General features: G+C 43.9%; 1 protein-coding gene across 10 annotated transcripts in view; it reads left to right on the forward strand.

Moving 5' to 3' along the window:
• Positions 1-26,515, forward strand: part of SEPTIN6 (septin 6) — a 60,457-nt gene that overhangs the window by 25,275 nt on the left and 8,667 nt on the right. For 5 of the 10 annotated variants that reach the window (XM_083722981.1, XM_083722982.1, XM_083722986.1 and 2 more), the window contains exons 3-9: positions 10,902-11,097; positions 11,895-12,081; positions 12,473-12,634; positions 16,476-16,572; positions 18,412-18,580; positions 20,193-20,325; positions 22,524-22,714. In XM_083722981.1, coding sequence (XP_083579107.1) covers positions 10,931-11,097; positions 11,895-12,081; positions 12,473-12,634; positions 16,476-16,572; positions 18,412-18,580; positions 20,193-20,325; positions 22,524-22,714 — 1,106 coding nt within the window. In that variant the 5' untranslated portion in view covers positions 10,902-10,930. Of the gene's footprint in view, positions 1-10,901; positions 11,098-11,894; positions 12,082-12,472; positions 12,635-16,475; positions 16,573-18,411; positions 18,581-20,192; positions 20,326-22,523; positions 22,715-23,781; positions 23,828-25,691; positions 26,078-26,515 lie in introns of those variants that run through there. The other 5 variants (XM_083722989.1, XM_083722984.1, XM_083722983.1 and 2 more) reach the window with 2 other exon arrangements.

The following is a 26,515-nucleotide window of genomic DNA, read 5'->3' on the forward strand; positions in this document are numbered from 1 at the left end:
ACTGCACAACATCAGTGATTGGTGGGGAAGTTGTACAGCTGAAAACCCTAGTTGAAATGGGTCTAAATGATCTGTTTCTGACTATGCACCTTTTTTGAGCAGCTTGACAAAAAAAGGGGGATGTTGGCGACTGGGCTTTAGTCGTTTACCACTTCTGGCTTCAGGGAGGACCCCTTAAGCAGCAGGTAGATCGCAGCATCCTTGTGGCCTGGGGGAAACTCCCCTCTTTCTGCTCCTAATTAAATATCTCCCGCCTGCTTTTTTCCTGATCGAAACTGCCACCAACTGACAGCTGCTGTTAGCCCTGCTGAGGGAAATACTACAGATCCTTGTATTATGCCTATATTCCTCCCTACAGAAGGGCTTTCAGCAGCTTTGAGGGATTCGGATTTACATTCGTAAAACAGCATTTTTTTGGGGGGGTAGTTAAATACCTCCTTCTGCTCTGATGAAAACTGAAGCTGCTTTAAAGTAAATCAAGTTAGGAGAGCTGATAATAGATCTTCTGCACCATGTTTGCTGTAACACATTTATTGTGTGTGTGTGTATTTCTGGGATGGGGTGTTGTGCATAAACCCTGCATGTTGAAAGGTTGAGCTCAACTTGCTGATTGCCTTTGTAAGAAGCTGCCGAGTTGCTATATGTAACTAGGTGACACTCTCTCGACGGTGCTCTAGTTTCAAGGTAATGCTAATAGACAATGGCATGTGTGCTAGAAGGAAAATTCCATAGTTCAGGAAGCAGTGCTTTTGTGGTACATTTTGAAGCTGGGGAGCAGCTCAAGACAGTCCCCCTCCACCAACCATGCCCCTACTCCAAGGAGAGTCCCAAAACACAGGCAACTGTATTGACCCATGCAAGGCCAGTCCAATACATTTTGGTACTTGAGGCAAGCCACAAAATGGTGCCTCTCGCCAGGGAATAAGGGGTGAGTGAAGTTCTACAAGGGGCTGGGGGCTGGAATAAAGATCTAACATTGGGAACAAAGGTGGGAGGAGACCAGCAGTGCCTCCTATTCGCCAAGAGACATGGTAGAAGTTGCATGGGGGGTGGGCAGATCCAGCCTCCAAGGAGTATATTGCAGCCACCAACAGTAGCAGCAGCAGATGCATTCCGTGGAAGTCAAATCTACTATCCCTGTGGATCCTGTTTAAAGCATTGCCCCCCCAAACCACTCTTTTCTGTTTTAAGGCTCCTCTCTCTCTCTCTTTTTAAAAAAGATTACCCTTCTTTAAAATCAACAATGAGCTCAGTTAGAAATAAAAATAATAATTGTAAATACCCACTGTTGGGGATTTAAACAATAAGTGTTTTGTTGTGTTTTTTTTAAGAAAGGAAGACATTCTAGAGAATAGATTTGAGCTGATTCCAGTACTCATTGGGTAACATTCCCTGCAGTGTTGGGGCCACAGCTAGAAAGGCCCCGCTTCAGCCATTCAATTTGTCATGGCCTCTTCTGATAATGGCAATGGACATGAGGACTGACATTGAGAGAAGCCTTTCCTTCCCTAAGGTATTAATGGACTCAGATGACGCAAGGCTTTCTAACTAGAAGCAGGACTTTGAGCTAGAAATCTGCCTGTGAACATGGCTTTTGTGGCTTCTCCTCTGCCAGGAAGTGAGCTGCTGTTTCCGCACCAACTGTAGCTTCTGAACCACACAGAGCACATTGCAGAAGATGGCCTTTGAGGATGCATGCTTGCAGGCACGGAGCCCTTTGATCTAGGAGAGGCTGCAGTTTCCAAACCAAATTGTTGTCAAATGCTTCTTGCTGCAGCTGCTGCCAGACCTTCTAGATCAGGGATGGTGAACCTTGGGGTGGGGAAGATGATAGATGCTGCTGGACACTAACTCCCATCAGCTCTATCCAGCATGGCCAGTGGTCAGACACCTGATGCCATATGACATTAGGAGCAGAGATCTCTAATCAAAGCACAGAGGTCCCACAGCACTAAGATCAAAGATATGTCCTTGACTGCTCCTTGAGAGTGAAAGGGAGCTTCAGATTTATACTCCCAACAGTATCTGAAGGTGCCCCCATCCCTGTTCTAAACTCAGCAGCTGGATGCCAGTAGCATGCCTAGATTTCAAACCTGATTAGCTAAGGGGCATTAATTGACACCATTAATGTTTTCAGGGAAGTCCTATAACATCTGCTTTACATGCAAGTCCCAGGTTCAGCCCATTGCATATTGAGATAGGACTGTGAAGGTCTCCTGCCTGAAACGTTGGAGAGACACTGCCTGTCAGTGAGGACAGTATTGAGCTTGATAGACCAATTGCCTGACTTAGTATAAGGCACTTTCCTGGGCTCATTCCAGTTCTCTCTCTTGACTGCTGGAGAACAGTGCAGCACAGTCTCTGTCAGCTTTGGGAGTTGAGAGTTGCCTTGCGCTGAGTCAAACCACCCAGCTTGCTGTTGTCTGCACTGCCTGGCTTTCTAAGGTTTCAGACAAGGTTTTCCCCAGCCCTACCTGAAGGTGTTGGGGATTAAGCTTGGGACCTTCTACATGCAAAGCAGGTGCTCTACTACTGAGCTACTGCCCTTCACTGATACCCTTCAGATCCTTCTTCAGGACCTGTTATGGTCAAGCAGTTGTTGAAATTTAGTTGATTATTGATAGCTTCCACTATGAAGGCAAGCAATGTATAGTGAAGCTATTGAAAGTGGTACAAAAAAGGCATTTAAGCAAGCTTTATTTTTGGAAGCTGCAAGTCACCTTTGATGGAAATTGGAGAAACATAAATTCTTTCTCTTCTGCATTTCCCCCCTCCCTTCTGAACCCAAGTGGATGCAAGCCTGCTCTTTTGATTACATTTTGTTCCAATTACATTACAGTACAAACAAACGTCTTTGAAATCATATCAGAGAGCTTAAAGTAGCTGCTTTCTGATTTCGTAGCAGAAAAATATCTCTCTACTTGATAGTAAATGGAGAAAATGTAGAGCTTGGCAGAAAGCAGAGTGTTCTCTGAGGCTCGGTGCATTAATAGAAAAAGGTTAGCCATTGCCTCTGAACACTTTACTTCTGTTTAGATATTGGTTGCCAACCATGCTGTGATACAATGACTTGTAGAAGGTTTGCAAACTAAGATTGGGGGTTAAGTATTTCATCTGCACTGAACATACCCTGGTTAAATTGTTTGTTTATTTATTAAATGTATTACTTGCTCTCTTTTTACCATGGTAGCTCAAAGCAACTTATAGTATTTTAAGCAAAAAACAAAAACATTCACACATTAAAACCAGCATATTAGAAAATATAAAGTACAATTATATATAAATTTAAAAACAACTACATCTCACCCATGCAAAAAGTCTATAGGTAGTTAAAAGTCAAAGGCCTGATGGAAGAGGAATATTTTTGCCTGGTGCCTAAAGATATGTAATGATGGTGCCAGGTGAGCATATTTGGAGAGAGCATTCCACAAGGAGAATGCCAGTACAGTATTGATAGGGCTGGTTCTCTTGTTACCCTGCCTCTCCATCCTTTCTGTTTATAAGGTGGCTGGTCTTGCTGGTGTCTTTCTGTATACATCCTCCAGGGCAGGGCTTTGTTCAGTAAACTAAACCTCGGTTTCATTGTCCATTTGTGATCTTAACCAGGGTTAAAGCAACAAACTACGGTTAGCACTAACCAAGGTTCAGCATTCCAGGTCATATGGCACCGGTAATACAGTTTTGGTAAACAAGACTCACTGTCTTCCTGTTGAGTGAATTATGCACATAAAAATTTGACTGCCTTGTGCAGTTTTTAATGTGCTGTCTGCCCTGTTTAGTTGGAAAGAAATCTGAAGGGAGTTGACAGCTGTGCTTCAGCTATTACCTTCGGTGGACAGGAGAGGAACCCATTTTTCCATTAGCCTGGAATTCTGTTACAGTGGTGTCCCCCCAGGGGATTTAGTAAATACAAGCTTGTCCATTCTGATACTTCGTTTTAAAAACCAGTGAGGACCTGTCATGGCCCTCAAAGCACTAACCTGATCTTACGACTCGTTTATAAGCAGGAGGAAACCACATACCTCAGCGTATTACTAATATGAATACCTTAGCATTTATTTGGCGTTAAAGTGTTGAAAAGCATTTTGCGTAGATAAGCCTTACTTCTGCAGCCCTGAAATGTTGGGCAATGTTTATTATACCTATATTGCAAAAGGGAGCCTGGGTCAGGGAGAGCGATGGAGGGTGGCCTAAGGCCGTGTAATGACTTTTTGAAAGCTCTTGTGGTGTTGTAGTTAGAGTGCAAGGTTAAGACTGATCAGAGTTCGAATTCCAACTCTGCCATAAATATAACATTGGGACAGACCATCACTCTCAGCCTAACCAATCTATACAGACTTGTTGTACACAAAAGGGGGCAGCAATGAACGCCACCTTGAACTCTTACCATGACTGCATCAGACTTTGTGTTCTTTAAAAACTGAATTTTTGCACAGGCCACTTTACCAGATTGCTTTTGTTTCGATGATATGTGACCTCAGTTAATGGATGTATTCAGTCTTTACCCAACTTGGCTATGCCAGATTATGCCAATGGGGTAGTTAGATGCTATTTTTCTGTATAAAAATGTTTTAAGAATGCAGGAATTAGATGCTTTCTGCTTGATCATCAGGAACTCATGGTCTGATACACACACAGAGCTCTGTCCCTTTTCTTTTAAAAGTTGGGTCTGGCAAAGACTTCCTAGCCTTGGCAAGCTGTGAAAGATTGCATGTTCAAAACTCGATGACCTCTCTGTCAGGAAGCGCTGCCTGGGCACAGCTCCAGGATGGAGTCTCATTGAGAGTTGAGATTGGTCTGTAATGTCCCATTCCAGGAAACTCTTGAATTCAAAAGCAATAAATCCATACACTTTCCTCCCAGAGATGTGATGCAGTTTGCACCTCCTTCTGATGAGGGCCCATTCTTTTGGGTTCTGTTCCAGGAAATCCGTAGCTCATTAAATATCAGTTACTGTTTCTTGGCAATAACCCTGGTAGGGCAGTAGCGCCCAATATCTTTATTAGAGCTGGCTGAAAAAAAAGCAAAATATAGAGAATTGGTTTGTGAATTCCAGAAACTCTTCCTCATGCTCAATTGTTAAAAAGAAAGAAAAGGAAGTGACAGGGTGGAGTTCTGGGTAGGAAGGCTGGTAGCAGATGAGATGGAAGCCCAGACTGCAGTCTATTTCAGTCTTAAAATGGCATTTAGTGAAGCTCTTTGCAGACAAATTAGCTCGGATTGTGCCCCACTGCTTTAGTTGCACCAAGGACAAAGAAGCATTGGTTCCCAGTAGTGTAGCAGTCTGGGGTTGCAGGGGGCCGAAGACTCGTTAGTATTTCTGAAGCGGAGTCCCTGTGTACAGTGTCCTAGAGTCACCCAAACAGTGGAAAGGGGGAGCTTTTTAGCCACTGTATGCTCCAGGGCTAAGCATTTAAGAATACTGAAAATGCAAGGTGCTTTAGTTTCATGAGAATAGTGTGCAGGAAGACACAAGGTATTGTCGGCTTTCTCCTGCCTTCTGTACCATTTTCCTGCTGCTCTTTGCCCTGCAGGTATCATTCGCTGCAGTTGGCACCATTTAAGTGTGGTTAGTTTTGGGGAGAGGAATTTCAGCATGAAAACGACACAGGGGTGTAGTCAGATCCCACTCCACATACTACGGTTCCAGTCTGTAGATACCCCCCTCCGCTGGGGCCAAGAAAAACAAACCATCAACTTTCTTCAACCTGGTGCCCTTTAGGATATTTTGGACCACATCTCCTTTCAGCCTAGCCAGCCCAGCCATATGGTCCTGAAGCTGATGGGAACTGTGGTCCAAAACATCCCAAAGAGCACCAGGTTGAGAAGATTGTTCTAGTCCAAGTGTCACACTGCATGGTGGGATATTGTCTCTTTCCATGTTTGCACAAATGTCACCCACTTGTAGTGCTTCAGTTCTTAGTGCTGTGATCATAACTTCAGGCTCTTTATGGAATGTCCATTTAACTGTTTCCCTGAAATGTTTTAAAGATTTATTTGAGGCATTTCTATAGGGCGTAATCATTAGCAATTCTGAGCAGTGCATAGGAATCGTGTTTTGCTTCATTTCTTGTAGTTTAAATGTTTGCTGTTTATGTGTGTGTGTCCCCAACTCACATGATGCCAGTTTTAATTAAAACTGTGTTTTTAATGGCCTTTAGTGATGACAGGGGTGTTGTTGGGTTTTTTTAGCACAGCGTGGGGTGTGCTCTTAAACAATAAAAATACTTATTTATAGCTAGAATTAAATCTGGCCTAAAGAGACAAGGTTCACTATAGTTGGTGGGAAAGGATGTCTGAGCCAGCTGATAATTTTCTTTAAAAGGCAGAAAGAGATTCTAATTTAGGATTGGCATAGTCAAGCACATGGTATCTCTCCTGAGACTGATGGCAGGCATCCATGCCATCTATGCTGCTGCTGTGTTCCCAGCACTGTAAAGAGGCCCAATATGGGGTTAACCCAGGGCTTTAGCCCCAAAGCATATGCAGTCACGAAAAGGATAGTGCCTTTGACCACACACAGAGTGCTCATTGGTGAGGGGGTGGAAACTACAGCTAGCATTTCCACAGACATTAGGAAGAACAGCTTCCTGGGGCTGGTTTACACATCCATGTGCAATGCTTGATTACCGTTCATTGGATGGCTTTCAACTGAATATATGAACTGAAGGGGTGATGTTTGAACTGGGACCAGTCTCTTAGCCACTTACACAGTACCAGTGCTGGGTCAGTGGTCAGGTAAGCTCGTTATTTGGAAGCCTGGATTTGTATCTGGAGGCTCTGCATGTGTTTTAGAAATTAAGTCTAGTCTTCTGTTCCAGAAAGTACCTCCCATGTTGCTCCTCATTAAATGGTGGTACTTTGGTTTGGACTGATCATGTGCTGTGGGCCATGAAATATTTACCTCTGAAAGTAAACATATTTTGATATGGGGCTGGGGGGGGGGGCAGGCCTGCAAAGGTTTCCTTGACCCAGAGCATTTTAAATGCCCTGGCAGCACCCTTCTCCTTTTCTGCCATGACTACTTGGAGACTGCTTCAGCCATGGTTGTAGTTAGATAATTATGCCTCCAAATGGACAATAATTGGCAGTCTCTGGTCCTTTAATGCAAGGTGCTTTTACAGAGGGGAAAATGCTTAGCTCAGAAAGGGAGCAGGAAAGCCTCTTAAATTGCTGGGTCAATGTCCTGTCTCGCCCAGAATTGTTACTGCTGACTGGGAAATACAGTGACCTAGCATTTGAGTAGAAAGCTTTCCTATCCATGTTCACAGAGAAAGATGGTAGACATCTTCCATTGCACTTCATACAGATACTACTCGCAAATGCTGTCTTTACAGCCACGTTGTCTCAAAACTGGGAGCATGCAGTATACCTCAGAATACTGGATGCTGGAGACAAAGATGAGCTAGGGGTGGGACAGCCAAGTCTTTTATAGCAGACCTAAATTGGGAGCGCCCATAGGTAGTGCCCATTGGCTCCACACTCTTGCTTTAGGTGGTAAGAGAGGAAAATTTTGGTTGGATGCTCACTTGCTTTGCCCTAGGAACTGCCAGCGAGCTAGACTGTAGGGATCTCTTAACAGAGAATTATCAGTGCCCCTTATTGAAGGTATAATTCTCAGAATGTGTTGTGTGAAGCCATGGCCATCAAAAGTAGTACAAAAACAATGTAAGTTTTATAGTTTCGATATTGTCCTGAGAATCGTCCTCAACTACCAGAGGTAATGGTGAGCCAGGTTCACCATGGTTAACTGTATGTGCCATCATGTGGTGAGCGCTGGTAATTATGTCAGGATGAGCTCCACTTTTCAGTGGGGTGGCTCTTGTGTGGTAAAGAACTTGGTCCCAGTTCGTACATGTGATCATGCTGCTATGGCAATCTATGGAAGTGCCATATTGTATGGGCCTTGCACAGGACACATTGCTGCTTCCCTCACCAGGACCATACCTCCTTTGGAGTAGCTCAGTGGACTAACTTGTGACTTGCATCAGTGGTGGAAACCTACAGCCTCAGGTCTTCATGAGTCCCGTAGCCTAGTTTCAGGAGGGTGGGGGAAACGGGTGGAAGGAAGTGTCAAGAGAGAAAGTGGGGTGGCAGAAAGTGAAAAAAGTGGATGTCCTGTTTACTTTTGGTTCTGGCTCCAAGGCCTTCAACCACACCACCCCCATCATCTAATTATCAGTGCCCCTTATTGAAGGTATAATTCTCAGAATGTGTTGTATGCAGCCATGGCCTGTCAAAAGTGGTACCAAAACAATGTAGGTTTTATAGTTTCGATAATGTCCTGAGAATTGTCCTCAACTACCTGAAGTAATAGTGAGCCAGGTTCACCATTCTTCAGCCACACTACCCCCAGCCCTCAACAGATTCCACCACCCCCCCTTTGAGGGAATGTGGCCTTTGACTGAAAAACAGTTCCTTATCCTGCCCTACCTGATACTATCTAGGTTACCACGGCAACATGACATTTGGCTCCAAGGTAGTGATTTCAAGGCAGTACTCACACTGCAGTGGTAACCCAAAACTAAAGAGGTGCACAACCATGGGTATCTGCAATAATTTTACCAAGGGGCAAGCAAAATCAATCACTAAAAGAAGGGAGTGGGCTGGTTTATCACACACAAGCAAATGAGAAGAACAGGGTCTGAACGCTTTGCCTGTTGTCTCAGGTTATACAAATGCTAAAAACGTATTGTTTTTTTTAAATTGAAAGCTGGGAATCTGGGAATTCGCTCTCCTTAAAAAGAAAAAGAAAAAGAAAAAGATCTGCCTGTTAAAAGTGGATGGATTTTTTTTAATGGACTAAAAGCATTTTCTCTTGTAATGGCTTAGGTTTCCCTGCCTTCCCCCATCCCCTGAGGGCAAATGCTTTCCTGGTCTGTGATGCAGGAAATGTGTGTCAGTGCATTAATGTACTACTAAAAAGAAAGAAAGGCTGGAGACAGATCAGCAGTGAGTTGTAACATTGCACTTGGTTGATGTTGCTAGATTTTGATGGAGAGCTTTATCCACACATTTAGATTGCTGCTACAAATTATGCTTAGATACACCTTCGCAAAATCCAAATGCTTTTTTTAAAAAGCACCTAAAATGGAACTGCAGCTAGATAAAATAAAGGATGAGAAAATATACAGCAAGACTTCTTTTTAAAAAAACAAACAAAAACCCATGCACTTGAAGTATTAGCTTTAAATTATCAGCTTTTCAATTGGATTGTTGTACTGCTCTAACTCTGACCAGTTGGCCCTCTCTCCCTTTTATTACTAATGTTTTAATTAAATTTTGAATATCAAGAGAAATACTAAACAAGTTATATCCATGTGAGATGAAATCGCTGTAAAGAAAGGCATAATGTTTTAAAAAAGAAGACATTTCACATGTGTAGGCATTGCGTGGCGAGTTCCCGCCCCCCACCAGGATAAATAAAGACACAAGATACCATAATTTAAGATTAAATGGGCGAATTAGGCCACAACTTTATTGAATTCAGGAATGAGAGGCATTGGCTTAGGCATTGGTCCTAACGACTATCCGGCTCCAGCCCATTTGCTGGAGACACGGGGAAGGGTTAACCTTATATCGGGGGAGAGCTCCCCCGGGTCACCGCTCTGGGGCGTGCCTTTGGCCCACACCTCCATAGGCTTCGGACAGGGCCACGCCACCTGGAGTCCTTTATCGGACCACCCTTCGTTCACTGGGGGGAGGTGATGGCGTTTCCCCCCCCCCCATCCTCTTAATCCCTTCTTACCAATGCCGAGGAGTTGTGACGAGTTGCTACGAGGTAGGCAAAAAACCAAATGGCTGTAAATTGCCAATTGGGAAAAATTCCTACAATGCCCCTTGCGGCGACAGACCGAAGTCCATAGCAAAGTCAGAGACCTACCTAAAGCCTACCCAAAGGGAGGGAGGGTGGGAAAACGTAGGGGCTAGCCGGCGAAAGAGGGCGAGCCCCCTCTGCATCGGCCCTAAATAGGGCAGGCCATGCCCCCCCCCAGCCGGCCGATTGGCCAGCTGGGGGGGAAGATGCGGCAGGGATTCCCCTGCTCTCGCGGGGGCTGAAACCAGCACCCGCTCATGTGGGGGTGGGCGTGAAGCCCGCAACCCCACCTCCTGGGCAGGCCGGAAGTGGCTATGTTAAACAATTACATGTTGAGGATAATTTACCTCAGTACAGAGAATGATGACTGTCTAAAAAGACAGATGAGCAGTTGGTGGGCGAATATCACATATTAAATAAATGGGTGTCATATTAATTCAATTGAATCTTTCTTAGAGATAGTTGGCCCTTTCTCTTATGGGTTCTAACTGGGCTGTGAAAATATTCTTGTCCTTCCAGGCAGAGATATTCTGCCTGTAGGATGGATGGTTTTTGAGCTGTAGATAAAACAACTAGTGATTTGTGACTCTGAAGAAGGCTCACCTGAGCTGAAATGGACTAACATAATAAAAAAAAATTCCTTCCTTCCAGAATCTTTTAAAATTAATGTATACTGTCTTTTTATGGTACTTTATTTTTATCTTTGTATTTTTAGAAACAACCAGAGAAACTATTCTATTATCTCCTACTGCCTAGTCTGAATTCTTTTGAAAAGCTCTGTGTGTGTGCTTCACTGTTTGAGCAGTTTGAGGATTTATGTTTTCTGCTGCTTTCCAGTGGATTTTATGGGTCTTCAATTTGTTTGATGATGATTTTTAATTGTTATTTGTTATTTGCTTTGAATACAGGCAATGGGAAAGTAGGGTTCTAAATACATAAGACAAAAATAAACAATTTTCATCAGCACTGTTCTGACTTTGTTGTTTAATGTTCAACTTTCTTAACTAACTACAGGCCCAAAATGAGGCACTGTGTATTTTTAATGCTTGTAAAACATGTTGCTTCCCTCCCCCCTTCCCCAAAGGAGAAACAGGGCTTGGGAAATCAACGTTGATGGATACCCTTTTCAATACCAAGTTTGAAGGTGAGCCAGCCTCTCATTCGCAGCCAGGAGTTCAGCTGAAATCCAGTACTTACGATCTCCAGGAAAGCAATGTCCATCTGAAATTGACCATTGTTAGCACAGTGGGCTTTGGAGATCAGATTAACAAAGAGGACAGGTAAGCAAAAGTTTGTTCTTGATTAAATGGAAATCAGGTCGTCCTCCCACCCCCACCCCCACTTTATTGCTTGTCTAACAGTCAATGATTGTCAGCTCTGAATATAGGTTAGTAGCCAATTGGGGGAAAGATCTAGGAATCTGTGTTATATCAGACAAGTTGGCTAGATCAGGCTTCAACAACCTGGTTCTCTCCAGATGTTTTGGGACTACAGCTCTCATCAGCCCCAACCAGAATGGACGCCAGGTTAGTGAACGCTGGGCTAAATGAACCAGCCTGTCTGTTTGCATGCATGATACAGCTTCATGTGTATGAACTGCCCCAAAGTCACCAACTTTTTCCAGCTTGCAAAATACACAGTTGCGATCTTCCATTAGGTTTTACATTGCTCAGGTGGAGCAGACCACTGTTACAGGGTGAGTCCTTTAAAAGAGCCCCCTGGATACAGAGTACACATGTTCCATGGAGCCTCTTTTAGAAGACTCAACTTGTAGTAGTAATAGTGGTGTTATGAGCATGATAGTTTTGTTTTGTTTTGTTTCGCTCTACTTTGCAAGTCGACCACCATTGTATTGTCTGAATTGACTCTCTGGAGATGTGTTTGCTCATCGGAATGGCCCTGGTTGACTCAAGGATGGCTTCGAAGGGCAGACATTGCTTTTCATGAAAGGCTTTGTGTGGTCCATGTGATTACATAAATTAGGAAGACACTTTTGCTTCTTTAATGCTTGAAGCATTGGACGATTTCACTTATTACAACATGTTCCATGTTTTCTCCCTCTTTCTTTCTTATAAAGCTATAAATCTATTGTGGAATTCATTGATGCCCAGTTTGAATCTTACCTGCAAGAGGAACTGAAGATCAAGCGGGTGCTACATAACTACCATGACTCCCGCATCCATGCCTGCTTGTACTTCATTGCCCCCACGGGCCACTCTTTGAAATCCCTGGATTTGGTAACAATGAAGAAGCTCGATAGCAAGGTAGGAGTCAGGTTGACACCCAGAGGGGAAATGTCATTGGTCGTTATTCTCGTCTCAGCTCAACTACAAATTGCTTCCTTCTATTTCGCATCTACCACGTTGTTTCCTATACTTTGGGGATGGGCCAAAGCTCAGTGGCAGACCAGGTGCTCTGCATGCTGAAGGTCCCAGGTCCCTGCCATCACCAGTTAAGAAAGATCAGGCAGCAGGTAATGCAAATATCGTTTCCCTACCTGAGACCATAGCTACTTATTTTCAGAGTGGACATTAATGGGCTATGTGTAAGGTTGTTCAGTGCAAGGTCGTTTCATATGTTCAATGAGAAACTTAGGGCAACTTTAAACATTCAAAGCCCTCCCCTCCCCCCTTTTGTTTCTTGGTTTCTCCACAGGTAAATATCATTCCTATTATCGCCAAATCCGATGCCATTTCCAAAAGCGAGCTGACGAAATTCAAGATTAAGATCACAAGTGAGCTTGTCAGCAACGGGGTGCAGATCTATCAGTTCCCTACAGATGACGAGTCCGTGGCAGAGATAAACGGGACTATGAATGTAAGGCAATAATGCCAGATGCTATAGTATATTCTGGGCAAATTTCCTTCTGTCTCTTACGTTTGCAAAACAGGGGTAAAAATACCACCCAGCCATTTTATAGGGCTGTTGTTATGATTTCCTTGATGATGTACACTAAGCACCTCAAATGTTCAAAAGGCACAATATAAATGCTGCCATTGTTATTTTTACATATAGAGTGTGGGGTGCATTTTATGAAAGTGCACCCATATTGTCTCAGCCAAGAATGATGTGATAGTGAAAAACAAATCTTTCAGCAGCTGAAATAACCTTGTGGGCAGAACATTTTTCTTGACTGCAGTGTGAGAGATTTGTTGGCTTTACTTTCATAGGCACAGCTGTATTCTCATGCAACATTTAGCCCAAAATTTAAGTACATACCTTGGCATATTAAACCAGGATTTGGGGCATGTGCGAACATGGCTATTGCCTCAGTCAGATGAACCCTGGTGGAATGAAGTGCAGGGAGTCCAGCAAAGTCCACAAGATACATTAGCTAAAAAGAACTTGCCCTGAAGCTGAGAGCACATCAGGGTTTTTCGCTAAGGTACTGCATGGAAGAAGTGCTCCTTGTTCATGGTTAAGCTTATCCAAAACCACTTTGGCACTCTTTAAGCCATAGGGACTAGCAGCTTGCTACCTTCTTACACAAAAAACCAAAACCACTCTGACAACACTAGAGTTCTGTATATCCTATTCCATAGATAGCATGTAGTCCACACATAAGTATAACCCTAGTGCAGGCTTTCCCCAAACTTGGGTCTCCAGCTATTTTTGGACCACAACTCCCACCGTCTCTAGCTAGTAGGACCAGTGGTCACGCATGATGGGAATTGTAGTCCAAAAAAAAAGCTGGAAACCCAAGTTTGGAAAACCCTGATCTGGTGAGAGGAGTGTTTGAACTGTGGCCTGACACATCAACCACGAAACATGCTGAGTAGCACATTGATGACTTGGATATGCATGACTGAAATAAGAATTACAAGTCAGGGACCTGTGAAAATTCACATTCTTTTGGAAGTAGTGTGTCAGTTAGAAGCTGACACATTCTCTCCTGAATTTAGTTCTTCAAATTATCCCAATTCACTCTCCCCTCACAATGCTTTTGGTTGGCAAAGGGCAGCCCCCCCCCCCCAATTTACTGCTGGAGTGGGTGAGAGCTGGTGCCTGCATGTCTCTCTCTGCTACCACTGATTTTAGGAGACTTGAGATTGTATCTCTCATCTGCATACCAGTTGGAAGGGAGGGGCCTGAACACAACTCTTGCGGGTGGGGGCGGAGTTGCTCTTACCCCACCCGAGCTGCCCAATTTAGCACCCTCCTATTCTCTGCACAAGGGACGCGGGTGGCGCTGTGGGTTAAACCACAGAGCCTAGGACTTGCCGATCAGAAGGTCGGCGGTTTGAATCCCCGCAACAGGGTGAGCTCCCGTTGCTCAGTTCCTGCTCCTGCCCACCTAGCAGTTCAAAAGCACATCAAAGTGCAAGTAGATAAATAGGTACCACTCCGGCAGGAAGGTAAACAGTGTTTCCGTGCACTGCTCTGGTTCGCCAGAAGCGGCTTAGTCATGCTGGCCACATGACCCGGAAGCTGTACGCCGGCTCCCTCGGCCAATAAAGCGAGATGAGCGCCGCAACCCCAGAGTCAGCCACGACTGAACCTAATGGTCAGGGGTCCCTTTACCTTTATTCTGTGCACAGACTTCCTGTTTTATAAATTGATATAGAGTAGGTTGAGGGGATGAATGAGAAAAGTATTAAGTGCTCTGCAGCCCTGCCCACATGCATTATGCTGAGTCTCACCAAAATAGCATAGAAACATTTTTTTATTATAATAGCTATGTGTAGCTGTAGTATTATTGTCACAGTTGCATTCAGCAAGTGTGTAGCTATGCACAAAACCCAGCCTTGTAGATATTTTCTCAAGGGATCACTTTTTCAGTCACTAACACAACCTTATATCCCCTACCACCCCTGCTGCTTTTCGAAATGTGTTTCTTTTTCTGGCAGCCATCCCTGGCTCTTGCTGTGCAGTGCTGCAAGTAATAGCAATTTCCATTCATTTCCTGTAGGGTGGAGGCGTATGTTTCTCGTGGCTGGGGAGCCATGCTGTTCCTGTGCGTGGCGCTTTTTTCTTTTCCAAACCTAGAATTGTGACCTGCTTGTGTATAAATATCTATCCCGTGATCCGCTTGTGTGTAAGGATGATTTTGAAATGAAAGAATGAAAAGGTCGTCTATAACACATTCAGGGTTGTTTTTGTTTAATGCAAATCTTCCCATACATGGAAAGGTCCGTTGTTCCTGAGTGTGTCTGGGCTGATGTTGCCAGACTTGCTGTATCAAAACCTGCAGCTGGAGAAGACGCATGGCAGGATTTCTAGTATTTAACTGGTCAGGAATTTGAGTGCATAAGGTGCAATGCTGCTTTTCACCTGTCAGGTTTTTCTGGGAGAGAGGCACCTGCCCCAGTAAGAAGCAGCACTAATAAGGCAAAGGGACCCCTGACCATTAGGTTAGTTGCGGACAACTCTGAGGTTGCGGCCCTCATCTCACTTTATCGGCCGAGGGAGCTGGCGTACAGCTTCTGGGTCATGTGGCCAGCATGACTAAGCCGCTTCTGGTTAACCAGAGCAGCGCACGGAAACGCCGTTTACCTTCCCGCCAGAGTGGTACCTATTTATCAACTTGCACTTTGATGTGCTTTCAAACTGCTAGGTTGGCAGGAGTAGGGACTGAGCAATGGGAGCTCACCCCGTTGCGGGGATTCGAACCGCTGACCTTCTGATCAGCAAGTCCTAGGCTCTGTGGTTTAACCCACAGCGCCACCTGCGTCCCTAAGAAGCAGCACTAGCCAGAGCCATAAATCCAGTCCTACTGGATGAAGGGCTGGAGCTCAGGTCTAGAGCATCTGGAGAGATGCTGCCAGTCAGTGCAGGCAATGCTGAACTAGATGGACCAACTAGTAACTGACTCAGTATAAAGCAGCTTCCTATGAATTTTTCTTGCCTTTCTGTCCCATTGATGGCTTCAGAGTATAAAATGATCATGTGTCTGTACTTTAAATGAAAGAACAAGGGGTAACCTAAAAACTCTTGTTTTCCACTATGCTTTAGGCAGAACCCCTCCTCTCATAATCTGTGGTAACTGTGCCTAAGCACTTGTAACAGAATCAATCACACATTATTCCCCTGCTGTCCACTTCCTTCCTGCTGTTGGTCCTGCCGTGGAGAATTTTAGATTGTAAGCTCCTTGGGGGAAGGGACCTGATGCTACTGTGCTTTGTAAAAAGTACCCTCCTGGCTAATAGCACCATATAAATAACAAACCATAAAACATTTTGGCTTGTGTGCGGTTTAGTAATTATCCAAATCCTTCATGAGAAGGACTGGGAAGGATCACAACAGGATCCTAGTGTGCTCTTTTTGCCTTTTCAGGTTTATTGTCAAACGCTTTCAGCATTCTGGAAAACGGCTGTAGATATGGGGGTGGTATTCATCCAAGTCCTACTCAGAACAAGCTCACTGAAATTAACGAACCTAAGCTAGTCATGCCCACTAACTTCAGTGGGTCTTCTCTGAGTAGGGCTAGCCTTGAATACCACCCTTGTTATTTAACACATTTACCTGCAAGGAGTACAAGATTTAAAACAACCACCATCGAGAAGTTCAGGCGTGGGGTGGGGAAACCCCAACAAAATCGTTTCAACAAACTCTAAAAGCAATGAAACCACCTTTACAAGTTCTAAAAGAAAAGGAAAAAAAGAAATAAAAAGGTATGCCGTGTTCCTTATGATTATTGTTTGAATTGCTTCTGTTTTAGGCCCATTTACCTTTCGCCGTGATTGGCAGCACAGAAGAAATCAAGATAGGGAACAAAATGATGAAGGCCCGGCAATATCCCTGGGGGACGGTGCAGGGTAAGTGATGGCTCTGGCTGTGGTGACGTTTTTACCCAGACCAGAGTTTCTATTGTTGTGTGCAGAACAATGAACCTAAGTAAAAGTAGCAGGAATTAGAGACATCTGGAAAAAAACAGGCCCAGCCAGAATTGTAGTTGGTGGGATGATGTTCACGAGGCAGACAGGTAGCCCCTCCTGCCAGTAAAATTCTGTTTGTTTTAAATTGAATATAGAAAACCCCAGAGCCCTTTGTTTGTAGTCCAGCCATTTTCTTGCTAGGTTCCCAGATTGCTTGTTCGCTGCACCTCAATATTCGAGTATGGAATAAATGGGAAAATCCTGATCAAGTGGATGTTTCTTGAACCTCTGGTGGGTAATTCCCCACAATGCTGCATACAGGCCTTATCCCCTGCTAAGCCTCACTCCACAGAGATAGGAAAAGGTTTGAAATACGCAAATGGAAAAGATTGAAGTGTTTTTATGTGTACTGTGTAAATGCCTATATGAATAGATGACTGGCAGCCAGCTGTACTTTCCCATAAAAAAATGAAAGCACCCATTGGCCCGCAATTCTGTGTGGGAACAAAATAGCATTGCTTCATCCCCATGGCAACCCTGTGGGTAAAAATGGTTTATTTTTTGCATTGGAAGATGGTGTAGGAAACCAGTTCAGTATCAGATGGGAATAAAGTGTTGTAGCATGTCACTTCAACCTTTATTTCTGTGGCTAACCCTGGAAATACGTTTCACTAGCAGGGGCCGGGCCTAGCATGTTAGAGTATGCCATTCCCTAACTAACAATAGTTTCCCTAAGCATGGCTACCACAGCCAGGCCCTACACATCTGGCAACGATGATAAATTACTCCAGGCCAGAGCTTCAACATCTAGTAAACTATAACGACTTATATATAGCATTTCCACACAATTAACCCCTGTGATTGGGTGGCAGCATGCTGGCCAAGCACAGTACAAAACTGGGAAGCCAGAATTCTCTTTTTACATTTGGCTGAATAACAGAGCAGAGCGACTGTTGCACCAGTCTTAGCCAAGATGAAATCCTCTCCTCACGTGGTTCTGGTTCATCCTTGGTTTCCCAAATATTTGGAGCCGTTGCTAGGTAGCAGTGGGAGCTGCTTTGCAGCCCTCAGTTTAAAGATAAATAGCTATAAGAAAGATGAGCAGGAGAGACCTTGAAGTTGCTCACCAGTAGTTAGCAGACACAGGTCACTAGGTTGCTGTGAGATGTATTTCTATTTGAATTATAGCAATTCTTTCTGAATTTGCACATATAAATTATCAATACATATGTGCTCCCTCTTCTCATTTTCTGATGACGTACTAGCAGCCACCCAGTCATTGCCAGTGTTTCAGTTGCACTCACCTTAAGCTAAATCCATCTAGCTGTCTTACAGGGTACTGCTAATGTGGGTGATTCTGTGGAGAACACCCATAGTGAATACTGCTGAAAATAAGTGCCAGTAAGAGCTGAACTGAGAGAGAAAACTTTTCTGAGGTTTACTGTGGGTGGGTAGACTTTTCTGGAGTAGACTTAGACATCTGTTTATGTCTAAGAATGTTTTGAAATATTACGACCATTATATACCATTTCCTTCCTGTTCCTCTATTATCCAACTTTTGCCACCTTTCCATGTTTTCTCCAAGTTCCTGGTTTGGGGTTGTTGGTTTTTTGTTTTTTTTGTTTTTTTGGAGCACTGTATAGGCTTCACTGTACCAGTTCTTTTTTCCCTCAAGGGGAGGTTCAAACTTCTTGTTTCCTTAACTATGGAGGACTCTGTGTAACACATGCTTAGAGACGCCCGCATTCAAGTGGCCCTTCCTCTTTTTACCATGAACAGTGGAAAACGAAGCGCACTGTGACTTTGTGAAGCTAAGAGAGATGTTGATCCGTGTCAACATGGAGGATCTCCGTGAACAGACACACACGCGCCATTACGAGTTGTACCGGCGATGTAAACTGGAGGAAATGGGATTTAAGGACACTGATCCAGACAGCAAGCCATTCAGGTATACAGGCATCCCCCCACTTACGGCTATTCCACTCGTGTGCGACCGCGTTTACGCGCGGTGGCAAAATAAATAAATAACTTGAACCAGAAAATGGTTCCAAAGCAGTGTGAAAAGAGCAGGACAGAGCTGGAGAGTGTGGGGAGGGGGGGGGACAGCTTGCATGGCTACTCAGAGTGTCTCATTGCCCCCACTCATTCATCCGCCTTGACTTTCTTCTTCCTTGTCCTGCAGAGCCATCACTCTCTACCCAACCTGCCCATCCCTTTGCTTTTTCTCTTTTATCAGTTTTGTTCCTTGGGCAGGAGCTGAGACACCCTCTGCCCTCCGATCACTGCTGCCCAAAAGCAAGCAGCAACATTATTTTTTGGGTGGGGGGTGGCAGAGAAATAAATAAAAAACAAACTGTCTCCAGCAGCTTCCAAGACTTAACAGGGAGAGTGCTGAGAGGCCCTGCAGTGGCATTGGGCACCGGGAGCCACCCAGCCAATGGCCCATTGAACCCACTGACCTCTAGCTCAATCTTCCAGTCACTGGAGGCAGGCAGGTCACACACATGCATGTGCAAGGGCGCATCGCCACCCAGGGAAGGTGGGTGTGATGGATGGGATTTGCTGAGAGAGGGAGAGAGAGAGAGAGAGAGAGAGAGAGAGAGAGAGAGAGAGACTTCCCAGCCTCTCTCAACAGTGACCTCCCCACTTTACGCTATTTCACATATACGCACAGCATCTGGGAACGTAACCCCCGCGTAAGTGGGGGGACGCCTGTATTTCACCAGAATATTATTACTAAGCATTGGTGAGACATGACTTGAAAGGAACACTTGTCCACTTAGAAAATATTAAATGAACAGTGCCAACACTTTGTTAATTGGCCATGGAACACAGTGAGGAACACTAAATTTTGGGTCTAGTAGTGTGTGTCTGGAACACATGTCCTGTAACAAATTTTGACATTCAAAGAATTTCGTGTCATGTTTTTGAAAATTTAGTTTCTAGTCCTCATGGTTTTAGTGAAGTGTTTGGAAACATATATGGACAGTGTGTAGAAAAAAGCTTCAGTGTCATGTGGCATTCCTTGCATGGTTTCTGATCTCTCCACGTCCTTAAAATCTCTTCCATCTATGCTGTCCCGATCTTAAAAACACCTTAAAATAATTTGAAGCTGCAAACAACTGAAGAATAATATATTGTGCACAGCAAATAGGCAAGAGAGTTACTCAACCTTCCTTTCTGAACACAGAATTTTAGATTCCCTCAGAGGGAATTTGATTATTGAAAGATTATTTCATTCTTGTCACAAGGTTTGTTGCAGTGAGAAGAAACTTACCAGCCTCAGTTTACCAAAGGTTTTTAAAGTTCCCCCTTTTCAACCTTGAAGTCTAGAAACGTGCAGCATTTAATTTTAACAAAAACCTAAGATTTTTGAGATTTGAGGTCCTGGTTCACACAGTTCAGCATTATCACAGCAATGCATATTTGTAGACTCTCGTGGCATTAGTAGGTTTCTGGTTGCGTGAGTGGGAAACAAAATTTGATCCTTTTGCTTTCCCTGTTCTGTATCTCTCTGAAATGTTTCTTTTATCTCCTCATCTTCCATCCTGTCACCTTAGTTTACAAGAAACCTACGAGGCCAAAAGGAATGAGTTCCTGGGAGAGCTGCAGAAAAAGGAGGAGGAAATGCGGCAAATGTTTGTGCAGAGAGTTAAGGAGAAAGAAGCAGAATTGAAAGAGGCTGAAAAAGAGGTTAACGTGATAACTTTTATTGACTGTGTTCTCTGATTTTGGGCTTAAACTGTGTGTGTTGTTCAGGTTAACTATAACCAGTGAGGTTTATTTCTGCAGATTAATCAAGTCTGGGTAAAGGTACCCCTGACCATTAGGTCCAGTCGTGACCGACTCTGGGGTTGCGGCGCTCATCTCGCTTTATTGGCCAAGGGAGCCAGAGTACAGCTTCCGGGTCATGTGGTCAGCATGACTAAGCTGCTTCTGGCGAACGAGAGCAGCACACGGAAACGCCATTTACCTTCCTGCCAGAGCAGTACCTGTTTATCTACTTGCACTTTGACGTGCTTTCGAACTGCTAGGTTGGCAGGAGCAGGGACCAAGCAACGGGAGCTCACCCCGCTGCGGGGATTCAAACCGCCGACCTTCTGATCGGCAAGCCCTAGGCTCTGTGGTTTAGACTACAGTACCACCCGCGTCCCTTTAATCAAGGCTAACTAGTGCTAAATTTTTCTTTTTATTATAAAATATACAAATCAAACAAAATTAATATATAATTTATTCTATATCAATCACATATTTTTTTTATTGGTGTAATAAAACTAGCATTAATTTATCATCTCACATTTATTGGTTCACTTCCACACCATGGCAAGCTTGTGTATTTTAAAGTTAGCAACTGAAAACATATCCATGTAACCAGTGTTTTGGGAGTCTCCCAGGCAAGGACCTAGCAGCAGACTCCTGGAAGACCACCCCCCACTATAAATATGTTGTGTCTTCAGTTATGTCTAAATTAGTTTGTGTGGGGGAGGGGGGCAGAGAGTAAGCAAAGGGAAAAAATCAACACTATATCAGTGGCAGCAATAGGAAGAAATAGGTATTCCATGGGTTGAATAATTTCTGATTTAGAAAGTAGGGCTATTTGCTTACCCTCTCACATTCCCATAATACTACATGCATCTTCTCCTGATTTTCCTCTCGATCTAGCTACAAAATCCTTTTCTCATTGTCTACCTGCTTTGTTTTTCCTGGCTTGTACTGGAATGAGACATACCATGGTCTCTGGCATAGCATTTTGTTTGAACTTATGATCATGTGGTATGTGCTTTTGCTCCCAAGAAATCACAGCCTGTAATCTACGAACAATCCTCGGATACAGATTGTGGTTGGCTGGGGATGAAACAAACCATGATTCCTAGTTCAGATGTAACTAACTTAGGGTTTGTGATTTGTTTCCTCTTGGTATGAGCTGAGAGCAGCAAAGCAGGCATGACTTTACTTGTGCACAGTAAGCAAGCCATGGTTGTGACAGAAGTGGGGAACCTCTGCCTTGTGGGCCAGATTTGGCCCACTATGGGTCACAGCTTGGTCCACAAAACCATTCCTCCCAAACAACCCACCTAATACCGTATGTGACATCAGTTATGGAGCTGGAACATGTATGGATTGGCTGCCCAACAGAGTCTCAGTTGCACAGCCTATCACAGTATAGGTGTTCACACTGCTGGATTGGCTGCATGACTGAGTTCTCCATGGAGAACTCAACCATGAAGCCAATCCCTGCAGAAAGCAGCTGTGCCAGCCCTCTGCTTGGTGCTTTGTTTGAGCATAGGGTTGGCAAAGTCCCTTCTGCTGTGGTTCCCAAGCACCCAACAGCCATTTAGCATAGCAAAAGGGACTGACCGGTGGGCAGGACACTGCACCTGTCAGCTGATTGGTTTGTCCTCTCGCTCACCTGCCTAAGTTGGCCTGCAGGGGTGGGGCCAGATAATGATCCCACCACCAGACCCAAAAGATCCCACACACCAGCTTATGGCTTACTGCAATGTGTGAACATAGGCATTGACTTGCTTCTCCAAACTCCTGCAAGGAGTGCATTGGCTTTAGGAGCATATTCTTGGGTGTACAGTCTCTTCATGAATAGCACTGGTTGCAGAATTACTAGGTCTTGTGGTTGCCTTGTGCAGAGTATATCCTAGAAACACCCTCAGCACTCCATTGTGGCTTTGCATTCTGTAGGGAAAGCAGTAGCAGTGGGCAAGCTGTCTTTCAGGGACATCATCACTGATTTCCTTTTTGAGGATCCCCGTGGTAGGTTTATGAGGAACCTGAAGGCTCCCTGCAGCATAGCTTTGAAATCTCTTCTGCCAAGCATCTATCCCCTAGCGCCCTGTTTTTGCACTCATGCATATTTTTACCCTGGGCTTCCATTCCAGTTGCATGAGAAATTTGACCGCCTGAAGAAGCTGCACCAGGACGAAAAGAAGAAAGTGGAGGACAAGAAGAAATCCCTGGATGATGAAGTCAACGCATTTAAGCAGAGGAAGACGGCGGCTGAATTACTCCAGTCTCAGGCTCAGCAGGCAGGAGGCTCACAAACTCTGAAAAGGGACAAGGAGAGGAAGAAGTAAGTTGGTTTTCAGTTGGGTGGCATTTTGCCTCATCATTTTCTCCCACCACCTCCCTTGCCTTGGCTTTTGTAAGCCCTTTGCTCAGACCCTGGCCTGAGTACAGGCAAGGGCGTGGGACAGTATGGTGGGAGACTACAATGTTCTACCTCAAACAGTTGTCGCTAAAAGTGTTTCCCTTGCCCCACAAGTCTTCGGCCCACCTAGATTTCATGCTGGCAAAAGCTAGACAAATGAAAGGCCTATTAGGAAAACCTATTCCTATAGCACGTCTAGGCCTGTGCTAGCAGGCAGGAATCACCTGACAACAAGTTGTTTTTTTATATGCTGACCGCTGTACAGAGGCCACATTTTAATTATTCCATGGGGCAGCAGTGTCTACATCTTAATCAGCTCACCCCATTGGCAGGGATCCTAACCTTTTTGGCATATCTTTTATTTTCACTTTTGTATCAAATTGAACTGGTTGCCACTCATCATCCCCAATGGCAGGCATATAGGGCTTTCATCACAGATGTGGAGGGATAGAGCAACACTTCATCATCTAGCCTTCAACTTCAGTACTTTAGGCTTAGGTACGTTGCTCCAATCCAGTGCTTGAATTACAGGGACAAAGGTAGGGAGCCTTTAAAAAATAGGAGGGGAACCTGTGGCCCTCCAGATGTTGATGGATTACAGTACACATCATTCCTTTACCACTGGCCATGCTGACTGGGACTGATGGAAGTTAAGAGTCCAGCAACATCTGGAGAGCCACAGAGTCTCCATCCCTGCCTGGTAAAATCTATCCTCTTAGTCTTCTAAATGGTGCTAGAAGTTAAGAGGGATCATTCCTCCCCCTAATTTAAACATTGCTTGAGTTGTCATATCATAAATTTGGAGCAGTTTACACATGTAGATCATGAACAAGCCCTGCAAGTTGCTTTTATGTCAGGTTTTTTTCTTTTAAAAAAATACAGGGTGTAAAATCAAGATCTGATCACTATCACCCCACTTTCATTTTCGTTTTTGGTGCACTCAGTTGCCTTCATCTTCCTTAGTTGCCATTTGTATGCTGTTTTTACAGTTAACCCTGCCGTTTGCTGCATGGTGCATGAGGGCATGTTGTGCTGGTAAGCTTGACTAAATGAAATAGCCATTGCAGTGGGATCCGAATGGGCATTTGTGCAAACAGACACAATGTAATCTGAACCAGCAGTTTGGCCTCTGGTCGATCCAGCAGTCCCAGCACATACACACCCTCCAGTTATATGAACTGCCCTCAGATCTTCTGATGAAGGGCAATATACAAATAATAATAATAATAATAATAATAATAATAATAATAATAATAACAATAATAATAATGTGTCTCTGCCACTTTTTTCCAAGAAGCAAAGGGCTTTTTAATCCCCTCCTGTCTAGCATGAACTGGCCACAAAACCTATCTTTTAAGTTCTTGTATGTACTCCTGTTACTTACACATTTTTTTGTCTTGGCTTGACTTCTTCATAGCCTAAGGTACAGTGGTGTGGTGATGGTGGGGATTTCAACATTCCTCTTTTTCACATTAATAAGCCTTTTGCCCATATAGCAATCAGTGGAGCCAGCATTTCATGCCTTTTCCTTCTTGCTCCGCTTCAGAGTTGTGACCCCGTTAAAAAACACAACTAGTTGCTGGGTAGAGTTCTACATTAGGGTCCCACAATAATTTACCCTCCTGCCAGCCAATCTGCTAGCAAGGAAGCATGCACTCTTAACTGTGCCCGTGTTCAGTATGGCATCTTGTTTGAATCTAAACTGCCTTCGTGCTGCTGTTTGTTTTGTTTCCCCTGTCTGGCCTGGTATGTAATTTGAATGGGAAGTATTCTGGGTTAAATGTGCTTTCTCTTGAACAATAAGCATACAGAACAAAAGGGAGGGACGCAAGTGGTGAGATGGGAAAACAATGGTTTGGTCTTCAAGACTTGAAAAAATAAGCTCAAACAATAGGAGTGTTTTATATGGGGCCTGAGAACTTATCTAGGGGCTGGAGAGTAGCAGGAGTAAACATTGTGTGTTCTTGTTAGCTCTGGGTTGCTTTTGGCAGGCCGCCATATGCAAGACTGTGGCGTGCTGGTCAGTGGCTCAAATAGGCCTTCTTCTTTCTTTCTTTTGTTCCTAAGACAATTTGCAAACATGCCCTTTTTGAATGGGAGCATTTGTCCTTGCCAAGTGCAATAGCCAAAAATCCTGTTCAACGATTCACAAAACACTTTCCAGTATTGATTTGGCCTGAAAAGCCTTGCGTGGCTTCCTCATTTTGCCAGAGCATAAACAATTTGCATCTAAGTGAACAACCCCGCTGCAATTGGCTGAGAACTCAAAGGCTGCATTCATGCTACTGTGTCTTCAAGCATGTTTAAGTAAAATTAAAAACCATATTAATGTGTGTGTTTTCCCCCTCCCTTCTGTAAATGAGGGACCAGGGTGGGCAGTGCACAGCCACAGGCTACATAAATGTGGGCACCCAGATTATTTGGTGTTGCATATATTTTGCTTGCATATTTGGAACTCCAGATTTAAACATCAGTTTTAAATATCTAGTCCACTTGACAATGTGATGTCAATATTTATGAGCTCAATGGCTCAGGAACCAGGCAGTTAAATACTGACTCAAATTCATTCTTTTCTGTTGATTTCTGCCTGTTATTGAAGCTGTTTCTTTATTTCCAAAGACAATTATTTAACATACAAACAATCTTGTTTAGATTATTCATGTTCAGTTTCAGAACAGAAGTATCACAATTTATATAGCAATCATTGAAATTCACCATGTTGATGTAATAATGAGCAAATTGCATGTAATATCCATGCAAACAACCTCTATGACTCATTTGTTTCCACTGTGGCCAAAGTACAGTATGTTGCCCACTCCTGTTACAAGCATATATATTTTATTAACTTCCTTTTAATCCAGATAAACATTAATCCTTTTTCTTTTTTTTCCATTTTCAGTTCAGGTTTCCTGTAGATCCTATTCTTTTGCTCCAGAAGCGACCACCCCGCATTTTGAATTAAAATGCAGTGCATTTCTTACCTACCTGCCCATCTCCTACCCACTGCACACACATCCCTTTTTGCTTTTGTTTTGCTTTTTTCCTAAATACAAAAAGAGGCTGTTTTGGTGAAGAACCCTTTGGCAGTCACTTCTGTGCAGCTGATAAGAAAGGCTCTGAGTACTTTTCTGTCTTAGTCCGAAGCTTGCAGGACCGATGTCCTAAGACTTTCTTTGTTGGCATCTCATTAATGCATTGATGCATGTTTCTGCATGATAGGGCAGCATGTTTGCTTTCTACTTGTTCTGCAATGCCTGAGCCCTGTTGCAGACTCTCTAAGAAAGGGGGGGAAAAAGTTGTGTGCAAAAGATTCCTTCTCCCACACCTCACCTTTTTAGCTGCATTTTGACAGTTGCAGAACTTGTCACAAAGGCCTGATGAAAAAAAGCCTCAGGGATGTGAGTTCACATCTGCACTATACATTTTTATCAGTATCATATGACTTTAAATGGGTTGTCTGATGGAACCCAAAGAGTTCATCATCATCCTGGAAAAATGTGACCCGCGGGGTGCTTCAAGGTTCTGTCCTTGGGCCTGTTGTTCACATCGAGAACTAGGCCAGGTAAATAGACTGATCCTATAACATGTTTACTAAGAAGTCCTGCTGAATTCAGTGGAACTCAGCTTCTTAGTAAGCATGGTTTGGATAGAATTATTTTATCTGAAAAGAATTCCCACAGCTTTCTTTCTAGGAGCGTGGGAGGCCCTTTATACGAAGTCAGA

Source organism: Podarcis gaigeae (genome assembly GCF_964106915.1).
Source record: "Podarcis gaigeae genome assembly, chromosome: Z".
Taxonomy (NCBI): Eukaryota; Metazoa; Chordata; class Lepidosauria; order Squamata; family Lacertidae; genus Podarcis; species Podarcis gaigeae.